The sequence below is a fragment of the Eurosta solidaginis genome, chromosome 1 (genome assembly GCF_040869045.1).
Source record: "Eurosta solidaginis isolate ZX-2024a chromosome 1, ASM4086904v1, whole genome shotgun sequence".
Classification (NCBI taxonomy): Eukaryota; Metazoa; Arthropoda; class Insecta; order Diptera; family Tephritidae; genus Eurosta; species Eurosta solidaginis.
The window spans coordinates 36,243,409-36,264,182 of NC_090319.1; the positions used below are offsets into that span (position 1 = coordinate 36,243,409).

At 37.2% G+C, this 20,774-nt stretch overlaps 2 protein-coding genes across 18 annotated transcripts in view; one reads left to right on the plus strand and one right to left on the minus strand.

The window, feature by feature from the left end:
• Positions 1-20,774, minus strand: part of LOC137251676 (MYG1 protein) — a 139,169-nt gene that overhangs the window by 104,831 nt on the left and 13,564 nt on the right. The window lies entirely within an intron of this gene.
• Positions 1-20,774, plus strand: part of LOC137251578 (solute carrier family 2, facilitated glucose transporter member 8) — a 112,734-nt gene that overhangs the window by 85,041 nt on the left and 6,919 nt on the right. For 3 of the 17 annotated variants that reach the window (XM_067786294.1, XM_067786297.1, XM_067786295.1), the window contains exons 2-7: positions 5,226-5,665; positions 12,221-12,366; positions 12,465-12,575; positions 14,905-14,990; positions 15,060-15,176; positions 15,237-15,731. In XM_067786294.1, coding sequence (XP_067642395.1) covers positions 5,613-5,665; positions 12,221-12,366; positions 12,465-12,575; positions 14,905-14,990; positions 15,060-15,176; positions 15,237-15,731 — 1,008 coding nt within the window. In that variant the 5' untranslated portion in view covers positions 5,226-5,612. Of the gene's footprint in view, positions 1-3,770; positions 3,919-5,225; positions 5,666-12,220; positions 12,367-12,464; positions 12,576-14,904; positions 14,991-15,059; positions 15,177-15,236; positions 15,732-20,774 lie in introns of those variants that run through there. The other 14 variants (XM_067786332.1, XM_067786363.1, XM_067786356.1 and 11 more) reach the window with 7 other exon arrangements.

Genomic DNA, 20,774 nt, shown 5'->3' on the forward strand with positions numbered 1-20,774 from the left:
ACTCGACTAGTAAATTGATTCACGTGAAAATGTCATTAGTAAATAATGGAGATCCCAAATATACTCATTGAGCATGTTAACTTATTCATTCCGTATGTTCGGAACGTTCGGAATATTCGTATCCATTTAATTATTTGGGGAATCGGTTTATATTTGGAATTACGTGTTCCGAATATTCTAAACTAACGATTTATCGGGAATACTTCCATGAATACTTAACGGAAAACAAATTTCAGAATAAAAAGGTGAATACTCCCTGTATAAAAGGACCGGACAAAAGCTTAACTCTTCTGTAAAGTCAAGTCCGGAATATAAAGTTCTAAGGAAATAAGCCATTTTCTTATATTTTTTTTTTGTCAGTTCATTGCGGCTGCTGAGTAGAGCATCACGTCATGTCGGCTGCCTGTTCAAAATGTTTTTAAAAAATTTCCCATTTCAGGATTTGTCACAAAAACGCCCTATATTAGAATTATATTGAAGAACGCCTTATCTCAGAATGCTTTTCATTAACTCCCTCATATGTCAAAATGCATTGAACTTATGCTGATATAGGGAGTTTTTGAAACAAATTTTGAGATAGTGTATTTTTGAATAAAATTCTAACGTACGGCATTCTTCAAACAAATTCTGAAAGAATGACCAAACCGACATAACTCTTTATCAATTCACGAAATATTTAATGGAAAATTAATTATTTCCCCCAAAACCTGTTGGCATTTACAAATTTGTTATCACTACTAATATACTACTAAAGGTACTTTTCTACTACAATTTTTGTTGAAGGGGATGGAATTATGCCCCGCTTTCCATACTTGAAAAGCAACGCCTTCAGATTTTTCAATTTGGGATTGTCAAAGCTCCGTCATTATTGAAGAACAAACCTCTAGTAATTAAATCATGGTATGCTTACTGAATTCATGCAAGTGTCGATGATTGGAAAAGCTTTCTTGAATCAATTGCTAAATAATTTTGTTCAGCTTTGTAAACAACTGGTACATTGCATTGTGAACACATTAAAAAATTAGACGTAGAGAAAGACGAAGAATAAACTTGAGATAATGAGGCTGATAGAGAGGGAAAGTATAGGCCTAGAAAATGGTCATATTGGTTGCCCTAAGCAATTTTGGAAAAGTTGACAGTGGCACCTACTCCCCTCTTCTAAATCGCTATAACTCTGCAACTTTTTCCTCCCTCCTCTTTTAAATAGTTATACCTTTTATTTATGATGACCAATTTACCAAAACAGTTCCCTATCCCCCACCCCACAAACGTGGTTTTATAAATTTTTCATATTATTAATATATTAATATTGTTGAATAATATTCTAAGAAAGGGCGTTTCCACTAAGCCAAAAGTTCTGTCCACAATGGACACTCCAAAGTTACGTGAGATTCTAAGCGTGAGATTCACTTAGTTGCAATATGGGATTTCCTATGAATTTTTTTTTCTTTCTTCATATGTCCTGTCATTTTCCGATCTTTAGCTTAAAAATATGTTGCATCTTGCTCTATTAGAATAGGGGAGGGTGGTATGCTCACTAAAGCACTAAGTGCATTATCAGGGGATGCTATTATCGTATCCGTTAAGCCAATGCAAACTACAGTCGATCCAGTTTGCTTAATGTTATTCTTTGCAGGGACCCATTTTAATCGGTTTTTTTTTCGAAAAAGTCCGGGTCAAACAATTACACAGGCCGACAAAATTTAACCAACATTCAGACCCAGAACCCCGACTATATATTTCCGAAGGTTTATGATGCGCTGAAATCAAATCTGGCCTCAGAATTGCTCTATCAGATTTCTAAATTTGAAAATTTCATGTTTCTAAATTTTCCTAGACCTGCATGAAAATTTCAAAATGCGATATCTCAGCGAAAAAAAAAACGATATTTGAGCAAACTCAACGCCATTTGAAAGAATAAGACTTGTATTTAAAGACGTCATCCTTTAATTTTGGTGAAAGAAAACATTTGCAAGGCTACATAGTTCATTTGTACACTTTTAGGTTAGGATATCTCGAAAACCAGAGCTGATAGAGCAATTTTGAGGCCAGATTTCGATTCATCGCATCAAAATCCTTCGAAAATATATATTCCGGTTTCTGGGCCTGAGATGCTGTTGGCCTGTGTTATCGTAGGTGAAATTTAATGGGATCCTGGGGAAATCCATGACATATTCATGACCAATCATGGATCCTTTTTATTTTTCGGACTTCTTTCTAAGAAGTCCACAAATAAATTTCAAATCCGGACTTATTTTTTAAGGACAAAATAAAACTCCGGCTGCATAACTAAAGAATGGCTCATCCAAATGAAACAAATTTTTTACCAATCCAGTATCCTAAATATCTAGATTTGAAACTTATGGGTATACTTCAAAGTTTTTGTTAATAATACTAGAAATTTGTCATCGAAAAACCATAACCAACTGTCATAATAATACTACGAGCCTGACCCGTGCGCATCTTGCGCAACCAATATAAAATACTCTTATCAAATATCAGAAAGAAATCAGCTGTTCTATTAACTTACAGCCTGCGCTGTCATCTAGCGTACAATACAGTTCGCGCTGCCATCTAGCGTACAATGGCAACTGCCGGCAATGCAGCGCAAATATTCACAATAGTGCCATAGTACAAATACATTTTTTTGTGTGCTCACAATCGTTTATTTTTAACAAATTATTATAATAAAATATAGCTAAACAAAAGCACTACAACCAACATTGCCATAAGCTCGCTTTTTACAACCAAAACTTTATTTATAAATTTGGATTCCAAATAAGAGCGAAAAAGGGACCCGTATATCAACACAGCAATTAGAAATAATATAATACTATATTTATGTTTACCTTTCCGTAGTGAAATTTCACCGTTTTTCGCCTTAAAGTTTGATTCAGTTAAGTTATTGTCTTGAAATTCTATACACCGCTTTTTTTTTTTTAAACAAAAAGGATGCTATATGAAAAAAAATTATTCCTTTCATGTAGAAGAACCGTTCCATATTTATAGAGTCCGAATTTAATAATTTCTTTCGGACTAAAAAATTATAAGTTCGAAAATCATTTTTCTTAATGACTTTAATTATAACAGGAATAACAGTTTGGATCCCTTTGCGTTTTCTTCGGCCATCAAACTAAGGAAGCATATGTTACTATTGGCTTTACAACATTATTGTTTTGTTCAGTATACTATTTTGGAAGATAGCCCCCCATGTTTTGCAATAGAGTCGAGTGCAGGTGTAGAAAGCCTTAAACAAAGCATTCTGGATGAACATTCCACGTGAGGGTTCTGTCGAGTGTAACCCATAGGTATCTTGCTTACATTTCAAACCGGATGATTTGCCATCCAGGGATGATTCTGGTATTAAAAATTGTTTCCTCTCACATACATTTCGAGAAATAATTAATTAAAAGTGTGCCACTTCTTTTCGGAACAGTCCTTGTGCTTGGCTTATGTATTATTATTTCTTAGTACCAGAAATATTAATTAAAATATTTCTCATCTAACAAATGTTTTTCTTGACGGTCGTATAGTGTTACTTGAACTATTTTTTTTATTAAGTTTAACTAAATGCTATTAAAGTTGTTGGAATGCTATATCATATTCCAACAAAAGAGTAACGCGCGCACACATGCCGCACAGTGGTGTGAAGGGCTTCGCTAGCGCGAATTTAATCAAAAATTTAAAAGTGGAATGTGAGTTTCTTGGTAAACTCCACTAATAGTCAAGCATACGCTGCAATATAAATCATAAACATTTTTTGATTAAAGTGTCATTATATGAATAAAAATCGCGCTCAAAAGTTGCGTTTCCGTAAAGTAACTAGGCGCGTAGTTTATATATAATCGTTCGTAATTACACGTGTTCTTGTAAAACTGTATATTTTTGAAGTGTAATCCATGGAAAAATCATCAAAAGGTAAGCTTTATAAGTTTTTATTGAATAACATAAATATTGCGTTTTGGAAAGGCTTACTTTATAAACGAAAACGGTGGAAAAGTGCACAATTAAGATCAGATCGTTTTATCAAAAGCAATAAGGATTGGTTGGCATCTACTATTTCATTTCATGCAGAAAATGAAGCTTTTCGGCCCGGGCCTTCAAAGCGTGGCAGACCTTCCAAAAGTTTTAGTGAAAGTGGAACTAGGGCGAAACAAAAAAAAGCAAGTGCACTCACCTCAAACTGTAACTTTTGAAGAGCTTTCTTTCGCTGTGCAGACGAGCCTACGAAAAAGAGGACAACGAAATGCGTCCAAAATTGTTGAAAAAGTTACTGCTTCTAGTTCTCCGAAATTTCACAAAAAAAAATGTATAAAAAGTTTATATTTATAAAAAATATTATATTTATAAAAAATAAAGACTTTAAATTTATCAGAGAGCACAGAACCAGGAAATATTCTGCAACCCATACTAATGAAGATTTATTTAATTACTTTTTGCTATCTTCCGATCCTATTATTTCGGGTATTTCGCTGAAAGAGAAAAGAACTAAACAAAATATTAGCCTCGAGAGTGATGCCATAGATTTGCTCAAATCGCCTGTATGTAATATTATGCCGGATTCCGATGCAGAATACAACTCTTATACAATTTTAAACATGTGTTTTCAATGTACATATCTCTTTCATGAATTTCAATAAAAGTAAATAACTAATAAGTTCTGTTACAGAAAAATGACTATTGATTACTGGGATCCAATTAACGCCTTGCACGCATTTTTGACCTCACTTTTTGTATTACATGAATAGGTGGACTTCTTACTGGCCAAACTATCGGCGTCCAAAACAATATTATCACTATATCAAAAAAAAAAAAAAAAAATATTTTTTTTGACCCATCCTAATTTACCATTTTTTTCCAGAAGTTTTTTATAAAAACCACTTAAATCTTATTCATTTTATGCAGAATGCGTTTCTACACAATAATTTAACTGGTATTCCTACGAAACTTCGACTATATTAAAGCTAGTGATTTAATTCGCGCTAGCGAAGCCCTTCACACCACTGTGCGCCGTCTTAATTTTTGTGTAGACCGTGACTATTAATTTTTTTTTTTTAGTTTTAATATTTCCATTAGTATCTTATATAAACGGGACACTTTAAGTAACAAAAAAAGAGCATTAAAGCGTGACATAAGTATTCAAATTTGAATGCAAGTTTGCAATGAACTTTGTTTTGCTATTTTTTGTATTGTTTGTAATAATTTTAAAATTTACACAACTTTAGTCTGACTAACAGCAGCATTAACAATTACATTAATATGCCCAGTGATCTTGATTTTTATATAAAGTACAATTCGTCACACAAAATATGTACACATCAACTTACAATTTAAACAAATTTGAGTTAAATTATAAATAATAAAAAAATAAATAAATAAATCAACAGTTTTATTATAATTAATCGGTAACTTAAAAGAACTGTGATAAACTCGATTTAAGTAACATTAATTTGAAACAATGTAAAGCATTGTGATTGTAATACTCTATAAACTAGCGCATTATGTATGTTCCTGTGTAGAATTATGCTACAAATTTATATAAAACAACAAATCAATACAAATCAAATCGAAAGATAGTGAAATATAAAAAAGAACATCACGAAATCAAAAGAATGTGCAATACAATGTCGACAATAAACGAAAAAGCAACGGAAGTTAAAAACGGGTAAAATCCTTATTTAGTTGTCTATATTATTCAATAACCCACTATTACTCATATTATACATGTACTTACTAGAGATATACGCCGCCGATAAATGCCGCCGCCGCCACCGATTTGAGACGTTTTTGGCACGCCGCCGCCGATTGTCAAAAATATCGGCGCGGCGGCGGCGTTCGGCGCGTTACTATATTTTCTACTCTTTTAAGACTGTCTAGGCCATTTATTGTTCATCTCGAAAATTGGTCCGATATGGTCGAAAGGGGTATCAAGGGATGCGCATCACTGCCAGTTATAAAAATCCACTTGCGAAATTTAACACTTTCTAACCGTTCAAAAGTTATTTGAGAAAACAGGTGCTTTCAATGCCAGCTTAACACGGATTTCGCATCACCGAATTCAGCAAGTTATTAAAACAAAACACTTAAAGAAAAGTTATATAATAAATTTAAATGCTCACTTCCCATAATAAAGTACAATGAATTTAAATAAAATGTTCCAAGTCGAACATATTCTCAATTTGTCCTCAAGTTGTTAAAAAAGCAAGTTGCGCGAAATAGGTGCCGAGTTTTATATACCGATTGGCTGAAAGAATAAGTGATGCAAAATCCTTTAGTAAGCTCCAGTGGTTTAAATTCTCCTTTGAAACGATTCTCAGGTCACACTTAAGTTGCATATATATTCAACACGTATGAGAAGGGCTTGAAAAATCACTTTATTTGCTTAACTATAAAATAGCGTCTGAAATCTTAATTTTGATTTTCACACATCATCGTTCAAAACCCAAGTATCCCGGTTTGACATTTCCTAAAGTTGGCGGCCCTATCCCCAACTGGTTCCTCGGAGTGAATCACATTGGATATAGCCTATCAAGCTTGTCTAAATACGACCTACACGTGACGGCTTCAGTTACAAATGTGAATACGTAGGCACATTTTTTTAACTAGGTTAGGCGTTGTCCTTCGCAAGAACACTCAAAGTGGTTAAGCTTTCTCAAGACAGTCGACCAAATTACCGGATGTTCTACTACCCTCACGTAGGGGATAGTCCAACTTGTGTGAAAACTGAAGGCGGTCATCCATAATGAGCTCTTATATCATAAGGCCGGAAACGAAGACACTTGAGGTCAATGTATCGAACACAAACGTCTGCAAATTTTGGTCTAAATTTCTAAACTTTTTTTTATATAGATGCGCCAAGGATTATACGATTTTCACCTATGAGTTGCGTAATGATATCCACTTAAACTGTTTATGATTTCGAGGGCGGCATCCTTGACTGAATAGTTACTCCCTAACGTATCAAGATGTTTTTTTTGTGTAACTCGGAAGCATAGCGCGACAAAAACATCCGTCAGAATGTCTTCGGAGTTACACCTAGAGCTTCCAGGAAAGTGAAGTCGGCGAAGGTATGAGTTAGAATGGCTTCTGTGCTGGGATATGGTGTAAGTGCCAGGATGCGTGGTAGCGACTGGTGGTCGGGATTGCTACTGTTCGCACGTCGGGAATAAAAAATAAAAAAAAAAATAAATGTAAGGCGCGATAACCTCCGAAAAGATCTAAGGCCTAGCTTCTCTTCCAATTTGCGTCGTGCTCCTCTTGATTTTCCCTACAAATTGGCCGGACGGGACCTACATGTTTTATGCCGACTCTGATCGGCATCTGCAAGGCAGATGAGTTTTCACTGAGAGCTTTTCATGGCAGAAATAAACCCGGAGCGCTTGCCAAACACTGCCGAGGGGAGACCCCGCTTAGAAAAATTTTCTTCTAATTGAAAAACCTTATTTCTAAAATTTCTATGTTGCTTTGCCCGGGGTGCGAACCCAGGGCATACGGTGTGATAGGAGGAGCACGCTACCATCACACCACGGTGGCCGCACGTCGGGAATTGTAACTCTTAAAAACAGCCGAAAAAAAAGAAGGCACCCTTTGTCACGATCAACAATAAACCAGCATTGACGCTAATCGTTAGAACTGTGCCACGAGAGTCATGACTATTAGTAGATAATTGATAGCAACCGTAAGTCGCCTTTGTCCCTGACCAGCATGTAGGCATAAATGATTTAAAGAAATCGTGGCGACGTCGGGTATTAGAGTTAGTCCAGAACATCTCCAGAACATACTCATCCGCAAGTTAATGATATTGTGCCAGATCGTCAAAAATACCATTGACGTCAGCAGTATGTTTCCATATTCATTAGTTGTGGACAATATGATACTCTGAAATCCAGCCATTCAATTCAGAGGTTTACGCCGATCACTTTGTCGGCGCGCCAGCCACGCCGCCGCCGCCGGTATATAATACAGTCTACGCCGCCGCCGCCGATTAAGTGACCGGCGTAAACCTCTAGTGCTTACGTATGTTTATATTCTTTGGCGAATACAAAGTGATCTGCCAGTTTATTTGATTTATTTTTTTCAAAATAAAAAGAAAATTCACGCTTTCGAATTAGACATGATTCGAATTTTTAATAATCATCGGTGTTGGTCTCGATCATGGCTTAACTATATGGTTGGCTCATCTGTACAGCAACAACATACATTTGTTCAGATAGTCAAAATATGCGTGTTGATGTTAGGCGAATAGAATATAGTGAAAACAGTTTTCCAGTTTATGTGTCGGTAAAAGCCCCGTCACATGAGCAGTTTCTTATGTACATGCATTTTACTCTTATCTATTATGAGTAGATTGCAGCACGTATTTTTATGGAGAACGGTAGATTAAGTGACACTGGCGTCATCTGACATTAAAAAGTAGCCAACTTGCAACTTTTTTTTCAAGCAAAGCATAAGTAGATGCTTTGGCTGAGGCCCGATTTTTCAGTACAAGTTCAACTCAGTTTGTCAGTTAAATTATGCTTAAAATTATTCTGCAGTTTTTCAGTCTGCTATAACTTAAGTTTAAGCTGAGCTTAAGCAGCCGATGTGGCAGGGTTCAACTCTAGTTAACCTATCAGTTATTTGCGTTCGTTCTACCATTAGAGCTCATGTTATAACTATGCATACTTCTAAAAACTCGAGAGTTGTTTCGAAATAGTGGCTCAACTCGAGAATTATAGCGTACTCAACAAAATAGGGCATTTTTTATAAAGCAAATAATGCTATTACATAAGTTGAAGGCATTTTATTCCCAACTTGTGGTTCTCTAACTGGACTCGAATGTAAGATTCCATACCACAGTATTTTCACGAAAATAAAATAAAATATGCATATTTCATTTTTAATTAATTACGCTTCATTACTGCTATCAACCAGGTATTTATTTCCCACAATAAACAGCTGCTGGTTTTGGTGGTACCACCTTGGAGATTTTTTCCAACTCCACGCCAACTGGATATCCAATGTAGGATATCAACTGGAGAAATGTGTTGGATATTCATTTGTGAACTAAACATTTCCTAAAATCTCAAAGGTTGGATAATAATTCGACAATGATAACAACGCTAGAGATCAACTCGAGAACTCTAAATTTTACAAAATTTTTCAAAGGTTGGATAGTGATTGGAGAATGAAGTTGGATACCAACTCCGGGACTATCTGGTTTAAGAATAATAAAATAATGATGTTGGATATAACCCACGGAACTAGATATATTTCGCTGGATAAATATTTTTTCCAGGTTTGTTGGGTAAAAAAAATCCAGCTGTTGCCGTGTCTACAAATTTTCTAGATAATAAAAAAGCAATGTTGCGGTACAAAAAGCCTACCCCAAAGGTGGCTTTAAATTGTGACAGAAAAACTGCTCAGTAGTTGAACTGGAGTTTAAATTTGACTAGAGCTTAAGCAAACTTAGTTTAAGCTTAGCTTAACCAACTACTGAAAAACTGGGCCTAAGGGTGCTGGCACAATTTGCAAGTGAAATTATTTTTCCCACTAGTTGGTAACTTTTCGCAATTACAAAGTTCAATATAACACATGAATACGACACAAAATATGTTAGCAAGTTGTTACCGCCATAATTAACATTTAATGTGAATATGATATTCTGGCCTGTTCTGAATTCCGATTCCGATCAATGTTTTCGGAATCGAAATGGATTGGTGTTCTCAATTTCGATTCCGACCAAAAATTATCGGTTTGAAAAGTATTGCCTCTGAGCAGTCGGAATGAAAATTAATTGGCAGATTATACACAAATGTTGCGATATTTGTCTTTCAAATAATTTTTTTAAATTCTTCATTTTATTTGGAAGAGTTGTGTGTATTTTTTTGTTTAAATTTGAGTTAAATTGGCATAATAAATCTTTCTTTAAAAACTTCTATCAAGAAATATATTAGGCAAACTAATCGATGCTGATCGAAATGAAGTCGACCTGTTCTGAATTCCGATCCAGAGCATTTTTACGATTCGCACGCACAATAGCACGTCTTCTTGCGTCTGCGCATCAAAAACCATATATGCAGGCATTTTTTTAATTAAAATAAAATTTTATGATACTTAAACCAAAACACATAAGCAAAAACAGCTGATTAAACTGGTTACCGAATCGGAATGAAAACGATTCGAAATCGACTTCGAATCGATTTTTTACAATCGGAATTGAGAACACCAAATAGAAATCGAGTCGAAATCAATGTCGTTTTACTTTTCATTCCGAGTCGGAATTCAGAACAGGCCTGATTAGTTGAATTCATTTCTAATATTAAACCTTGTACTTATTTAATGCAGGCTTGTAAACCCTAAAAATCTATCTTCTCTCAGGCAAATTTAGCTTGTTTGAAAGCAATATTAGTTCTCTTACTCCGTAAACACAAGTATTTTTGTTGTAACGGGAGAATGTTCTTAAGAGCGCTTCGCGAAACTTTGTATATGAATCGGCAAGGTGAAATAAACTTCAATTGCCAAGTCTGAAGTTCCTTCATATTTATAAACGCAACATCTTGGTTGATTTTGGCAATGTTACTGAAATGCATAAGCTTGTGTTAAACGCATCTATATGAAACATTTTATTGCGCCGCGGGCTTAAGAAAATATTGCCAAGGTGTTGGTTGCATTTTGAGCCCTGCCATCTCCTTTTGACAGTCCCTACTGTAGTGAAATAAAAAAATTAAGTCAGCTGATGAGATGAGCCAAACATATAGTTGAGCCGTGGTATCAATCAAGTGTATTCAGCAAAGTCTGATTAACAGCTGTATATGAATCTCAATTAAGGGACTATTGTGTTAAAATTTGTAAACAAACATGATTAACCCATTGTGGTGCATCTCATACGAATGTATTAATTTTATTTTGATACCTTAAATGCCGTTTCAAATTATCTATCTTGTCAATAAAATTTAATGCTTTCGTTTCAGTTTTTTGTATTTAAAAAAATTTTAACCAACAACTCGCAGTCGTCTGGCTGCTTTATGACAGATGAGATTTGTCCTCGAAATTCCTTCCAATTCCTTTTTTATTTCTTATGCTCGGTTTTTCAGTGCGAGTTTAAACTCCAGTTAAAGTTGACTAGAGTTTAGCCCTACCAGCCGCTGAAGCTGAGATGAGCAGCTAAATTTTATGTTACCCAACAAAGTGGCAAGGTTAAACTCTAGTCAACTTTCTTGATCGCTCTACCTTACATTTGTAGCATTCCCTACCATGTTGGGCTCGGCGATTTAAACTTAGAGAAAGTTTTCACCGCTAATTCTATCGTGGTATCAGTCGTCAGGCCTGGCTCTAACCGCTCCGTGATCGAAGTGTAAGTGCTGGCTCTTTTGCGTCAACTCCCGATGCGAAATTTGTGTTCAGAAGCACCTCAAGGGACTTCGATACCACGTGTTCATATTCGCCGTTTTGTTTATTTTTTAGTCCCTGGACTATATCACCCCTAGCTATGGATTTCCTCAACCGCGCTTTTTCGCTGGAGCACTCGATGCCCGTACCGAAAATGTTGGTCCTGTGAACTTCACGCTTGTAGATCCTTAACAGTTCCCGATGCTCGTTCCAGAGTAAACATTTCTTTTGCCTGCGTAAACGACAATGATTGGCTGCGAAGCCTCTCTTTCAACACTAAGCACCGAAACTGTGCTTATATAGATGGCCACTCTAGTAAATATCACATGTTTTACTGGTCATCTTTATATCTAGCGTTCATCGCATCACTTGGAGGAAAATCATGTCAGCTTTTTACTTCAGGGGGGCATCAAACACTCGGGAAGCTATACCGTCATGCTCATAAAGGATCCGGAGACTCCAAGTGTATGCCTTCAAATAGCAGGCTTTTACGAGTAAACGCTTGCTTTGGTCGTTATCAAAAAATGGCCCCCCATTATCAAAGGGTTTGCTTTGTTTTTCATTTAAAGATGGTTTAAAGAAATGGTGAAAATGGCTTCAAGAGAGTTCCTTACGGATGGAGGGGGAAGGATGACCCTGAAGGTTCAACGTGGTCATATGAAATCGTTCCCGCGATAGTAGGGCTAGTTCTAAACGGTGTTTTTCCGGATCAATACCCGGCAAAGAACCATCAGTATCGATGAAACTTTCCAAGACCTTCGGAGGAGAAGGGGAGAAATATATTTATAAGATACACCGGCTCATTCTTGTCTAAATAGGACATTTAGCGAACTTTTTCTTGTAATTTTAGTAACGTCAATAGCCAGCCGTATTTCATACAAAATGGGGACAGAAACCTTTCAACAGACATTGGTGGTGATCCCTTGGAAATAAGCAATATTCGCCGGGCCTTACCACAATTTTTAGCCGTAGGCGCTAAGAATATATTACTTTTTGGTAAATACTTATATTTAATCCATACAAATCTGTAAAATTTCTTAAGTAAAAGTTAATTTAATGTTTTGTATGTAATATTTTTATTTTTTTTTTCGCAGTGTATGGTATGACACTTGGTTTTCCTACCATAGTAATTCCGGCCATACAAGGTGGAGATGGACGCGAACCCAGTGATATAGTATTAAATAGAGATGAAATATCATGGTTTAGTAAGTATCAATACAAAAGAGTAAGGAGAGATAGTTGTGACATGACACTTTCACTACAGAAAAACCGTATAAGAAACTAGAGAGAAGTGTGGTATTGAGATTAAGCCGCAACCAATTATTTCATCACAGACGGAAACAACTGCTACTCTAACGTTCGAACACTTACCTATCATATTTAATACACGTTTGAGTAAGAAGCACTAGGTATAGACGAAGAGAGAACGATATATTGTACGAACGACTCGGCGTCTAGTCTCTCGCCTAACAACCCTCAATATTTTCTAGTTCGAACAATCTGGGTGTGATATACAACTCTACCTTCCACCCATAGACCATCAAAGATATTTGGCTTCCGTCAGTTATCCGCCTCCCATAGTAGGATGGGTAGCTTGCCTAAATAACCGAAGGTAGCTTGCCTAAATAACCGAAGGTCTTCGAATCAAGGGGCAAGACAACCAACATCAAAATACCTCAGACAATTTTTTTAAACGGCAGTTGCAACTATTCTGTCACCAAAAGCTTCAAATTTACCTAACGATATGTCAGGCCATTTCCCCAGTTTGTCACTATCTGTACAGGTATTTACCGAAACGCCTTGACTGTTGCTCGATCATGAAAAGGAGTTTGTTGCCAAGTACCGTCAGTTGAGCGATAGCCCGTTAAGGTCTGGAGCCATATCTGTTCATGTTTTAGCGATAAGGACACCTCCCGAAGGCCTTGGGGAGTGTTATCGATGTTGATGGTCCTTTGCCTGATGCAGATCTGGTACGTTCCGGTACCAAGCCCGACCATCTCGGGACTGATTTAGTATGACCACATGCATCTTTCTAGGCCATCCCACCCTCCCACCCCCTAGATCCATGTAGAGTTCAGAGTCGCCAGAGCCTTGGCTGTTGACAATTGGGTTGGAGAAGCTATATATTGCGCTAGCAATCTCTTGGAAGGCTTGCGCTACATACCCCCTTGAATCTATTTTTTTCGTCGCCTCTTACGACAGGCAAACCTACCGCGGGTATATTCTAACCCCCCTAACCCGCCATATCTCAATCTATTGAGTGAGCTCAGGAGGACCGTGTCCATAATATTTTCCCTCTCGTTCCTCTCTTTTCCGTCTTCAAGAATACCGGGTTGAACTTCTACGCGCTCCCAGCAAATGCCGTATACTCTTAAGCCGAACCCAAACAAATGCATACTTGGTTTCCCGAAAATTGTCTAATTGGCATCAATAATCGCGAAGAAGAAACTATGCGCGTGGTCCCAGAATTATGGAGCCGATTGAGTATCCATTAAAAAGCCAAATATTGGCCCTCAACCTAAGGTGTCTTCTTAGATGTTGATTACAACAATGTTTCGAAGCGGGCGATGGTTTGACGGCCTTCACTACATCGAAGTACTTCCCACCTTTATGAGTTGGAACGGCTGTGTGCTGATTTGGATGAGGATTATTTCGCAATAGACTGTATCAAAGTCAGTGAAAATGCGAACGCCACAAGATGTCTCCCGATCAAGCACCCGTCGAACTCACGGCGCACCTGGGGCAGGTATGCGTGTCATATGAAGCAGCTAAATACCTAATTGATTGAAGGGGTTGAGCAGCGCAACGCCTTCAAGGAGATACCAACGCAATATATAGCCGATTTCACCCTCACCTACCCGTGGCGAATCCTGTTTCTTTAGCAGCCGTGGCTCTGGCGACCCTAATTCCTTCATGGAACTAGGGAGTGGTGGCGGGATGAGCTAGAAAGTTCAATGTTAAATATTAAATTGTTCCCGAGATGGTCTGACTTATACCTTCATGGTGCTTGTTGTCGAAACGTACCACGTCTATATTCGACAAGGGACCATCAACATCGATAACACTACCCAAGGCTTTCGGGGAGTGTCTTGATCGCTACAGTAACAACAACAACAAAGAGGGATCTGGCTCTGTTCACAAGGAGGTATAAGGTCTAGTATTCGACTACGCTAGCTACACACACAAAAAAAACCTAGGAGTATTTCTAGGCACCAAGTTGCCCTGAGAGAAGAAAGCCTACAAGGCACTGTATGCATGTAAAAAAGGCTTAGCCTACCTCTCATATTGGCTATTTACTGCGGTGTCCTCATTTGGCAGATCGGCCAATACTGTCTAACCTAACTACTCAGCAAGTGTAGGCAAACTTTGCAGATGCTAGGCTTATAGCTTATCAAAGCTGTTCGCCTATTTTCTGAACTCTCGTCAAGGCCAAACTAAGAATCGGACGTTTGTGGGTTTCAAAATTCTGTTATTAAAAAATTGCCCAACAACTAGGTCTGTGTGAACTTGGAAGTAATTAATATCACATTTTAGGTTCTATAAATTTAATATGCGTACCATTGGGCTGCCTGTTTTCGGGTCTTCTAACACAACCGATTGGCAAACGACGTGCAATGCAGGTAACTAATTCAACAACTCTTACGGTACATTCATCTAATTAACAATTGCGACATTTAATTAATTTACAGTTAGTCAATATACCTATTCTGGCATCTTGGCTACTTTTTCACTTCTCAACGCGCACGGAACATCTTTACGCTGCGCTATGCTTGAGCGGTTTAGGTGGTGGCTTAATGGAAGCGCCGGTAATTTATATAATTACGTTTTAAATAATAATTAAATTGTTTTTCTAATTACTTATTTAGGTATTGACATATGTGGCCGAAATCACTGAACCCAAATATCGTGGTATTCTATCGGCGCTCGGTTCTACATGCGTCATCACTGGTGTATTCATACAATTTATTATGGGCTCATTATTGGATTGGCGTACAATAGCCGCATTAAGTTCAGCTTTTCCAATCATTTGTATAATAGCTTTGTGTTTTGTACCCGAAAGTCCAACATGGCTAATAAGGGAGCATCGTTTTCGTGAAGCTGTCAAAGCATTACAATGGCTACGTGGTTGGGTGCCAGAATATATGATTGAAGCTGAATTTAATCGTCTCTACGAGGAATTAATTACACAACCGGCATTAGAGGAGGCTACTGAAAATCCAGATGAAAAGTCATCGAAATGTATGAGTCGCTTCAGAATGTTTCGTAAACGTTCATTTTTGGCGCCATTTTTATTGGTCACATTCACATTTTTTACGGGACATTTTTCTGGCAAGACACCTCTTCAAACGTATGCTGTGCAGGTGAGTGTAAAACGAAAATTTTCTTGGTGTTTTTAAAACGTTGTAAGGTTAGGTTCAAGTGGCTGCCATCCACATTGGAGCGGCATACTTAGGCCTTTATAGGCCCATTGTGAAACCACACGGATTCGTTCCTACTCTCCTAATCAAACCACTTCGTTTAATTTGTGAAGCTAACTAAGCGTCGCGTATTGAATTCAGCTATATCAGTCAGATCTACAAGAAACATCTTGCCCATGAAACGTTGCCTTTTTCTACCGAGCGCTGGACATTCGCAAAGTAGATGCCTAATAGTTTCAGGTTATTCTTTGTTGCCGCAGCTCCTACAATAATCATTAAATGGAGCGCCAATCCTTTCCGCATGCGGTCCAGTACAAACGTGACCAGTGAGAAGACCTACAACTAAGGAAAGATCCCTCTTACGGAGGGTGGGAAGCTCTCGCGATCTCTTCTCATTCCATTCCGGCCGTATGAGTTTTGCCGTGTGGCATCTATCATCATGCTTCCGTCTGGTTCCGGCTTCAATCAGTAGAGCCTCCTTTATCTTGGGCTTGCAGGTGGAGAGCGGCATGCCCAACCTCTTCTAGGATGGCGAAAGTGGAAGGGAGGTACCCTTTCTTGCAGGCTCATCCGCCATCTCTTTACCTGGTATGCCTTTATGTCCCGGAACCCATACCACATGCAGAGTAAACTGTTCAGCCATCACGTAAAGTGATCTGCGACAGCCTACTACAGTTTCAGAATTAGTTGTGACAGAGTCAAGAGCTTTCTGTGCTGCTTGACTGTCTGAGGAATTATAAATGTGCTTCTGAGAGACTGCCTTCCGCCTAAAGGCCCCATTACTGATACTTAGCACAGACTTGACTTGACTTCACTTGGCGTAAACTTGGCAACTTAGCCACGATTATACTCCACTTAGCGCATACAATCTGGCATCATAATCAATAAATGTCAATTTGTATGACAAAATGTCAAAATAAAATGGAAACAAACAAATGGCACCTCAAAATGAAACCGTCACTTAGAACTTACATAGAAAATCAAAATTCAACAGACTTCTAAGTCAAGCTAAGTGTTGCTAAGTTTTGAGTAATCAGTAACATGCAATGTTCATTCAACAGAACTGTAAGTGACAGTTCTCAAGTCAAGTCAAGTCTATGTTAAGTATCAGTAATGGGCCCTTAAGGAGGTCCACAGCGTCTTGTATGGTCTCAACCTCGCACAGTGTTCGATCTTCAAATTTGAGACGACAAAAATGGTTTTTTAATATTCTTTTTTTTTTTTTAATCTGGATACTCCATTATAAAAAAGAATGTCAAGATATATCAGAAAAAGCATATTTGCGACTAGTTATTTGTTTATACATTTCTAGCGGTATTGCGAATGGGAGGGAAAATAAACAAACAAAAACACACTTAGTGCAAACCAACTGGTGCAATTTTTATTAGTCCATAACTATGAAAGTAATAAACATATTTAAAAAATTTGTTCAGTGGAGATAACTTAATATATTATCTGGTTAAACCTTTTATAGTTTTGTGTTTTGGATAAAGGTAACTGTTTCTAGATGAAAAACGCAGTGCATGTTTTTGCAAGTGATACCTAATAAAATTAAATTTTCAGCGGTCCTGATCTTTTGACTCCACCAACATCCACCTCAACAAGGAACATATATATAACGTACATATATTTTTTAAAAATAAGAAAGAAAATTCTGCACATACTTGCACTTTTGTGAGAAAATTAAAATTTAATATGAGCGACTCTAAAATATCGCATAGAATTTTGTTTGATATATGGTTATCTAACCTTAAACAAGATAGATGCGAGAAAATATGTAACTTTATAACTATGAATTTTAGTAGCAGATCAACAACTATAGATTTTGATAGACTTAAATTTTTTTCCTCCCGTTTATGTTCAAAATTTGAAGGGAAATTGGCAAAATCGTACAGAGTAAAACCTCGCTTCTGGCATGATAATGATAAATGGCTTTCAGTTACAATCAACTTTTCTTCATTTACAAATATTGCTGTGAAGGAAAGCCAGCCCAGAGGTCGACCTGCAATACGCCCCGATGATTGCAGTCAAAGAAGTAAAGAAAGAAAAGTTAAGAAACTTACAGAAAACATTGACAGAAGTCAATTACTTTTAGCAGCTGAAATGCAAATGCGCTCGTCCGGGAAGAGAAGCTCAGCAGGGATAGTAAAAGAGCTTGCTTTTGCATCTCCAGAAAGGGGAAATGCTATTAAAAAGTTAAGAACAGCGAGCAATAAGATTGAGACTCTTTCGCCTGATGAGGCGTTAGCGATGATTTTGGATTTAGATTTTTCCATAAACAAATATCGGTTGCTTAAGCAATATACCAAGCATATATGCCCTAATTTATTTCCCTCATATGAGCGTGTTTGGGCTGCAAAACAGTTGTGCTACCCGGAAAACATAACAGTGACGGAATCGTTCGCTGAAATAAATTTACAGTCGTTGATAGATCACACGATAATAAGGTTGTGTGCTTCATGTAATGATGTTTTAGAAACGAACGTAGACTCTTGTACTGGCAATGAATTGCAAATTTTATTTAAATGGGGATACGATGGTGGAAATCAGAGCCTTTCTAAGCAAAATTGGTCAGACGAGCGTAATAGTGATGAAAACTTATTTAGCATATCCCTTGTTCCGATTCAAATGTATGTGAATAATTTTAAAGGAAAGAAGTCGTCCTATTAAAATAATGTTTGCTAAGGAAACCACTGACTTAATGGAGATAAAATATATCAAGGAGCAAATAGCAGAACTCCGCCCAACAAAAGTGAACGTGTATATACGTTCACCCAAAAGTAATTTTCTGCATGATTGATGGAAAGGTATGCACAGCCCTTTCCAATTATAATTCGTCCCAAGTATGTTATTTGTGTGGGGAAAAACCAACGGAAATGAACAATACTTCAATTTTATCAAAAAAACCATTGATCCTCAACTTAAAGAGTTTAGCTTGTCACCGTTACACTCGTGGATAAGATTTATGGAATGTTTGTTGCATATAGCTTATAGGTTGGAAATTAAATCATGGCAACTTCAGGGATCAGAAAATAAATGCAAGGTACAGCGGAGAAAAACTATTATTCAGGAGAAATTTAAATCGGAAATGGGGTTATTAGTAGATATGCCAAAGCAATCATGTGGAAATACAAATAACGGCAATACCGCGATACGTTTTTTTTAGAAATTCAGAAAACTCAGCAGAAATAACCGGAATAAATTTGGAGCTGGGGATATTCCATTGTTGCAGAGGCGTTTGATCTTTATGCGTCTGAAATTATGGACCTATATTTAAAACTTTACCATGGTATTGTAACGATTTTACTGCAAAACCTCTTATTTGCAATCTTCTGCCAACGTTCGTATCGCTAAACTGTTGAATAAATAACTCCAATATTGAATAATGGAAAAATGGCCTTTATTAAAGTACTTCACAATAACACGTGCTTAATAACCAAACTGACTGAAAGCTCAAATGAAAATCTACTATTGCCCGACAGTTTGCGTGCTTAATCAATAACTGCTTGATAGCTCAAATCAAACTGAATTCCAGCGCCTCTACATTTGCTGCCTTTTATACTCTCTGATTTCAACGTTCGCATCTTCTAGGCGCTTCCGTTTCCAGAATTTACTAGTTGCCATCAGCTCTCAAATTTCTCAGCTGTAACTACAATTGCACGATTGTATAGCTTCTCTCATTGCATACTTTCAGGAGTATCTCAGATATATGCATGTGTTTGTGCATTGATTCTCCGCTGCTCGTATACGTATATGGTACATATGTGTAGACGCAATTATTGTTTCGTTTATGTAGATACATAATGATTGATCTATGGATGTGCATGATGTCACTGTTTAGCATCGGCTTAGAGATAGCAGCACCCCTTAGTTTTGCTAATATTCGTAACAGTATTATATGGCAGTTACATGTACCGTAAAGTACTCTGTCATGGCAAGATTGTAATTGATCACTGCATACTTCCTATTGGCCAATTATCTGAAGAAGCCCAAGAATCGAGAAATAAGGACAATAAACGCTACAGATTGGAGTTCACACGAAAAAATTCTCGAACCCAAATAAACAACGTCTTACTAAAAACACTTCTAATTTCGTCTGATCCATACATTTCTAACGTAAGGAAATCTCCCAAGAAGAAGCATGGAGCCATTACCTCAGATATATTAAAATTGCTAAAAACCCGTTATTAAATATTGAATTGGATAAGAATTAAACTGCTTCGCAAAAATTCTGTCTAATAAAAAACAAATTTCTTAGTTTATTTTGGTTTTTCATTGTATGCACCGATATATATACATTATTGAGGTATGCAAATATTTCCAATGTGTGGTTCCTATGGGAAGTGGGCGTGACAGTGGGCGAATTTATAAAATTTTTTGCCAGAACCTACTTTTCACCACGAAAATGATATGTGCAAAAATTCATAATTTTATATCCGTTAATTTTCAAGTTATGATTTTTGTCATCCTAATTTCGAATTTCGTACACTGTGCCTCGGTCTGAAATACGCTACAGTGATCCGGAAGGCGAAACGATCTTTGTATGTCCAATTGAATAGACACCCCCTCCGACCTTGTTATCCAGTTTAGATCCATCTGTGTAGATCTGAATGCTGTCAGTGGCCCAATCTGGGTCATTCACACACTGTTCCCTGTCAGGGATTAATATCTCGTATCCCTTGTTAAAGTTGGTATGTGGTTTATAGAAATCTGTTCATTCTGGTATGCTGAATCTGTCAAGAATTTCAGTATGGTTGCAGTGAGTAAAAGGTTGTTAGATAGTAATTAATTACGTAGATAGGTGGGCTGTAATCCAAGTCGTCCAAAAACCTATAAACAGGCCATTTCCATGCCGTGGAGTTCTTTTTAAGCTACAGCTTACATATGATTTCGATTAAGGGCTCTTGAACTTTTGTGTCTTGTGCACATTTTCTAGTTGATATGCCTGGGATATTTTTAATGCACTACAATAATAATCAAGCATGA